The sequence below is a fragment of the Rattus norvegicus genome, chromosome 2 (assembly GCF_021556685.1).
Source record: "Rattus norvegicus strain SHRSP/BbbUtx chromosome 2, alternate assembly SHRSP_T2T, whole genome shotgun sequence".
NCBI classification, from domain to species: domain Eukaryota; kingdom Metazoa; phylum Chordata; class Mammalia; order Rodentia; family Muridae; genus Rattus; species Rattus norvegicus.
This window is the reverse complement of record NC_141535.1, coordinates 101,691,139-101,696,523: the sequence shown is the minus strand read 5'-3', so window position 1 is coordinate 101,696,523 and position 5,385 is coordinate 101,691,139. Positions and strand designations below refer to the sequence as shown.

At 47.4% G+C, this 5,385-nt stretch overlaps 1 protein-coding gene across 1 annotated transcript; it reads right to left on the bottom strand.

The window, feature by feature from the left end:
- Nucleotides 1-2,000: 2,000 nt before the first annotated feature.
- On the bottom strand, nt 2,001-5,115 carry Bhlhe22 (basic helix-loop-helix family, member e22). The gene is given in 1 exon segment (NM_001108940.2): nt 2,001-5,115. A coding segment is annotated over 1 exon segment (1,059 nt). The 5' UTR covers nt 4,729-5,115; the 3' UTR covers nt 2,001-3,669.
- Between the last annotated feature and the right edge of the window lie 270 nt (nt 5,116-5,385).

Here is a 5,385-nt window from a genome sequence, read left to right as displayed (position 1 = left end):
ATGCCCACATGCTGAGGATGCATCTGAAGGCCCTGATGTTGAGTCCTTGGTTCTGATGCAAGTGTCCCATCTGGGCAGACACTGTGGAGCAGCAGTGAAAGGACTAATTCTCCAGAGTAGGCAGAAGAAAAGAGGCCTGGAGTCGAGATACAGAGAGGTTGAAAATTTCTCTAGTCATCCTTTTTCCTTAATCAGAAAATGCTGGAGAAACTCTGGAAGGGTTGGTGTTGAGGCAGAGAAGGACACCTAAGCAAACCTGAAGCATCTTTGCCTTTTCTTTCAGACACCCTGTGGATTTTCTAAAACCACATGCTGACCAGCTCTAGTCAAAAAAAAAAGTTGACATGTCTGAAAATATTAAAATGAAAATAAATATCATGGTTTCCGATGCATTTCAGTACTGCCTGTTTGTTTGACATTTTCTGTCTTCGATATCCTTCTCCAACACCTCCCCCTTACATCTGAGTTCTTTTCTGGACTAAGCATAGAAGCTGAGTGATTGGAGGATGAGGGGAGGGCCAGCATGTCTTTTTCCTGAAGTTCAAGATGTGTTGCTATTCTGTCCAATTTCTGATAATGGTTCAATAGTACACCGGTTTTAGAGGAAGGATTTCAGGGAGGCCTTCTTAATGATGTAAAATATTAAGCAGTAAATCTTACAGCAAATGTGTCCCCTACAATGTTAATATGCAAAGGGGGGAAATCTGACTAGTGGTGGCTGTGGCTAATTCCTAATCAGAATGATGGACAGCAGGGCCAGAACAATACAAACTAATGGCTGTGTTGCTGATCACTTTACCCCTTGATTAAAGACACCCAATTATGGTGCAGAACAGTGTCGTAATTATGTTTCTTAATCACATCCAGGAGGTTTAATTGCCTTAACGATGTGTTTCATTAAATGAATTTAGGTATTATAGTCGACAGTTTTCATACACAGTTGTTTTCAAATTAACATAATATTAGACATCGTCATGGAAATTGTTTTAATAATCATAATTAGACGCACCCAGGCTTTGTCTGGTAAATGCTGAGAGAAGGTCTTCTCCAGCCTGGGGACTACCCTGTCTGCCACCACTCCCTGACAGAGGGGCTTGAGTTTCAAGGCCTTTTACTCTTATGTTGTCTGAAAAGTTATAGGTTCTGATTAATCTTTGATGGTGATCAGAACAGAAAACATTCCTCTTTACCACCCCCCACTAAGTTTGATGGTATTTTGGGTCATCTTTATGAGCTGAGGCTGCACAGACCACCACCTCCCTCCAAACTGCATTTAGGTAACTAGGTCCCGTGAAAGTTCTGGACCTTCAACCCGCCACATGAGTACCATCATCTCTGTGATACCCAGTGCAGTACAAATTATACTTTCTACATTGAAGAGCAAATGTTCAAATATAAGCAAATGTATTATACCTTAGCAGAGTCATGCCTAACCCAATTCAAATACAAAGCATCTCATTAACCAATGACCTAATAAATTCTGGGAGTCTCTGTGGGCATTACTTACACTTACATAATTCAATCAAGTTGACCCTTTTGTCGCAGAAAAGTAGAACGAAGCACTACAGTAAAGCTGGTGCTCAGAGAATCCAGATCCATCTTTTCCTTTGGTCTTCAAGCATTTGGTGGCAGAACTTTTGATATAAAAGAATTTAAGAAAATTTACCCACGTTGGCAGGCCCTAGCATGGCCTAGATTCTGTACATGTGGGAAAGATGTTCAGGGAGACCCCGTCTTTGTAAGTCTCAGTAATACTAGACCTGTTCTGGGCATAACCACCGACTTCTTTCACCTCTGCATCCATGGCCATCCCCAGCTCTTGTCCTCTTAGTAACCATGTGAACAAAGCTACACATAATTGTTCAGCACTGCCAAAACTTTAGTTCCACTTTTTATGAAACTCCTTTCCATTTTTCTTTTCTTTTTGTTACTTCTCAGGCAAGAACAGCACAGAAGAGAGTGGCTGCTCCTTCTACAAAGCACAGCATAATAAAATGTTTGATCAAAATATTTTAATAAAGATTCTTTCTGACATACATACACATACAAATGGTCGTACATTGCTGTCATAGTCTGATTGACCTATTTAATATATATATATATATATATATATATATCAATCTTTACACATCCGAAACCCACCGATAGATCCACCATAGCTCTGAAATCACCATCCAACCTGACAAACTGAATTTGTATTATCTGTAAGGAGTGGAAAATAGCAAGACTCCATTTTAAAAAGAGGTTTTCTGGATTTTCATAGGAGGAAAGGCAGGCAGATAGCCATGCAAACTAAAACTGAAAGCTCACTTTGGGTAAATAGCTTCTTGCTCTTCCTTAGCTTTATTTCATTTCTTTTAAATTTTATTTTTCTTAGAAAAATAACAAAGGATTTCACACCAAAAGCAAATCAAACCAGTCTCTTAACTTAATTCGTCACAGTTAGAATAACTTATATATGTACATCTATATTAAAGACAATTAAATTAGACCTTCGAAAATGCACAGCACAACCTGAAAAATATATTTGCCTAGAATGTCCTTACTTATAAAATCTATTGCTGTTTTTTTTTTCAATTTTGGAATGCAAATAGGTGCCTTTTGGGAAAGAGATCAATTTATTCATCAATTAAGAATACACCTTTCCTGTAATTTTTGGACTGAAGCAATTTATTAAAGCTCAATTTGAATACATGGATGATGCAACTGAAAATATCCAATGACCTTCCAAAAACCTCAGCAGCTCAGATACATCAATACTTTTCTTCATATTTGTTGGCAAATATACCTTTGAACACTAGGCACACAGTGTAAGTTAATATATAAAACAGAATTTTTGAAGCGTTAAAAAAAAACTACACTTAAGACCCAAGACTGTAACACATAATAAATACTGTTGATGTGGATCATTGAAGAATAACAAATAAATATCATAAATTGTTAATACATCATTGCAGAGTAGAAAGTAACAAGGTGCACATAAATATTTTAAATGCAATTCTTTCAGCCACAGCCTGCTTTTTATATCACTCTCACCAAAACTTTGAGCATTTTCACAGGATTTTAAGTTCAGAGACAATAAAAAATACAAGTCTTTCATAGCAACATGTCTCTCTGCTTTCCCCTCCACTTAAATAAGTCTTCATTTCAAGTTTTTCTCCTGGCTCAGAATCAAGATGTATTTTTGAGTGCCCTTTCTGATTTGTCTGGATGAATATTCTGTCCCCAAGCCTCTCAACTCTGAACCCCTCTCCCCTTCATCACTTGCCAATTCTCAGCTGTTAGTAGGATTAGAATTTTGCCACTCCGTACTTTTCCCATCTAATAATCCAGCACTACTTTTCAACTTATTTTTCACCTTCAAAGAAAACTGTACTTCCTTGAAGTCTAGGTTGCCATCAAAGTTGCCACTTTTCTGAGGGGAAAAAAGAACCACACTTCATCCCGACTAAACCTCCCTCTGCCCTCCCTCCCCACCCCAAAGACCGAGATTCCCGGCATGCCAAGGCTGAAAGTCCGGTTTGTCTCTGATACTTCCTACGTCCCTGCCTCTGCTTTGTTTGCCCTGCAAGTGTTTGACAACTTAGGAGAGTAAAAGGGATGGGGAGCAGCTTCTCACTTTCCTCTAGCTTTGGGGTCGGTCTCGAGGTTTTTCGAGGGAGGGAGTGTTTAAGGCTTCTCCGTGCACTGTTTGCAGAGGCTAGATGAGACGCTGTTGAATAGGGCACACTTTTCGGGACAGGAGGCAGCGGGCGGCAGCCCTGCACTAAAGGGGTAGCCGGCTGCCTGCTCGTAGGCGCCTAGCGCTGGGTGCAGGGCAGCGGCCGCCGCGGCGGCGGCCGCCGAACTGGGTAGAGAGGCTGCCGAGATGGCCTGGCCTTGGTTGAGGTAGGCGACTAGGCGCCGCATTTCCTCCAGGGCCTGTGCCTGCATGAGGATGTAGTTCTTGGCGAGGAGCAGCGTGGCGATTTTGGAGAGCTTCCGCACCGAAGGGCTGTGCGCGTAAGGGATGACCGCGCGCAGCTCATCTAGAGCGTCGTTCAGGTCGTGCATCCTCCGGCGCTCGCGGGCGTTGATGTTGAGGCGCAGCGCCTTCTGCTCTTTGGATTTCTTGCTGCTGCCGCCGCCGCCGTTGCCGCCGCTGCCACTTGTGGGCCCCCCCGGGGGGAGGCCCGAGCCACCGTGCAAGTGGGCGTTGGAGCAGCCCTCCGCCACCTTGGCACCGCCGCTCCCCGCTCCTGGCGATGCCCGTGGGTCGGGGCCCCCGGCTCGCAGCACCAGCTCGCAGCGGCCGTCGCTGTCGTCGTCGGGGCTCTGCTCCCCGCCGCTACTCTCGGCCACGGAGCCGCGGCCCGCGCTCTCGCCGTACTTGAGGCACAGGGCAGCCCCCGCCGGCAGGCTGCTCAGGCTCGGCTCGCCCCCCACGCCCGCTGAGCCCACGAGTAGCCCGGGGACACTCACCCCGCCGCCGCTCGCACCGCCGCCTCCTCCGGGCGGAGGCAACAGCAGCCCGGCCCCTTCGGGGTCAGCAGGCTCGAAGCAGCCGAGGGGCGACGAGGACGACGCCGGGCGTTCGCGAGTTGGCGGCGCCAGGGACAGGTCCATGCCCGGGGGCGTGGAGCGAAAAGCCGCCTCCAGGCGTTTGGCGGCGGAGGCGCCCAGGCTCTTGTGCAGGAAGAGGTCGTCTTCGCTGGCGGCCGCCGCACCAAGGTGCAAACCGCGCTCCATCGTCCCGGCCAGCCGCCGCCTGGGCTCGGGAGTCAGGCGGCTGCACAGACGCGCGCCGGCCGGGCTCCGGAGCTGCTGCGTGCGTCGGTCCCCGCACTGCCCGCAGCCCTGTCCCCTTCTTTTTCTTTTTCGCCTTCCCCCGCGCTCGCCGCCTCCTCTTCTTCTTCTTCTTCGTTTCCAGCCGACGGTGCTGGCTGCTAAGGCTCACCATGGGCCGCGGCCCCTCATGGTGGGAGGCTGGTCGCGGAGGGAGTGGAGCTGCCGCCGCTGCCGCCTCTGAGTCCAACCCCGCGCCTCCTCTCTGCACCGTTTATCTTGCTTGGATTCACCTTCAAGAGATTTCCGGACCCATCAACCAGCCACCGCCACAGACGGGGGAGTCTTTTACATCATTATCTCTGAGTAGGTTATTATGAAGAAGACTCGCCTGTTGGGACAGCGCTTTCTACCCAATCAGGTTAACGTTTTAATTAATAGGATTAAAACGGTAACAAACAATCGCAGGCGCTATCTGGCCGCTAGTCTGAATAGTTTCATTCCCCAGGTCTGAAGACAGGCAGCAGCCAGAGCTTTATAAAAGGCGCCTGCTCCATTATTCTGCCTGCCATCTGTATACACAGCTTAGCGCATATGTTTGCAAGGCGCTGGGTCCTGTTA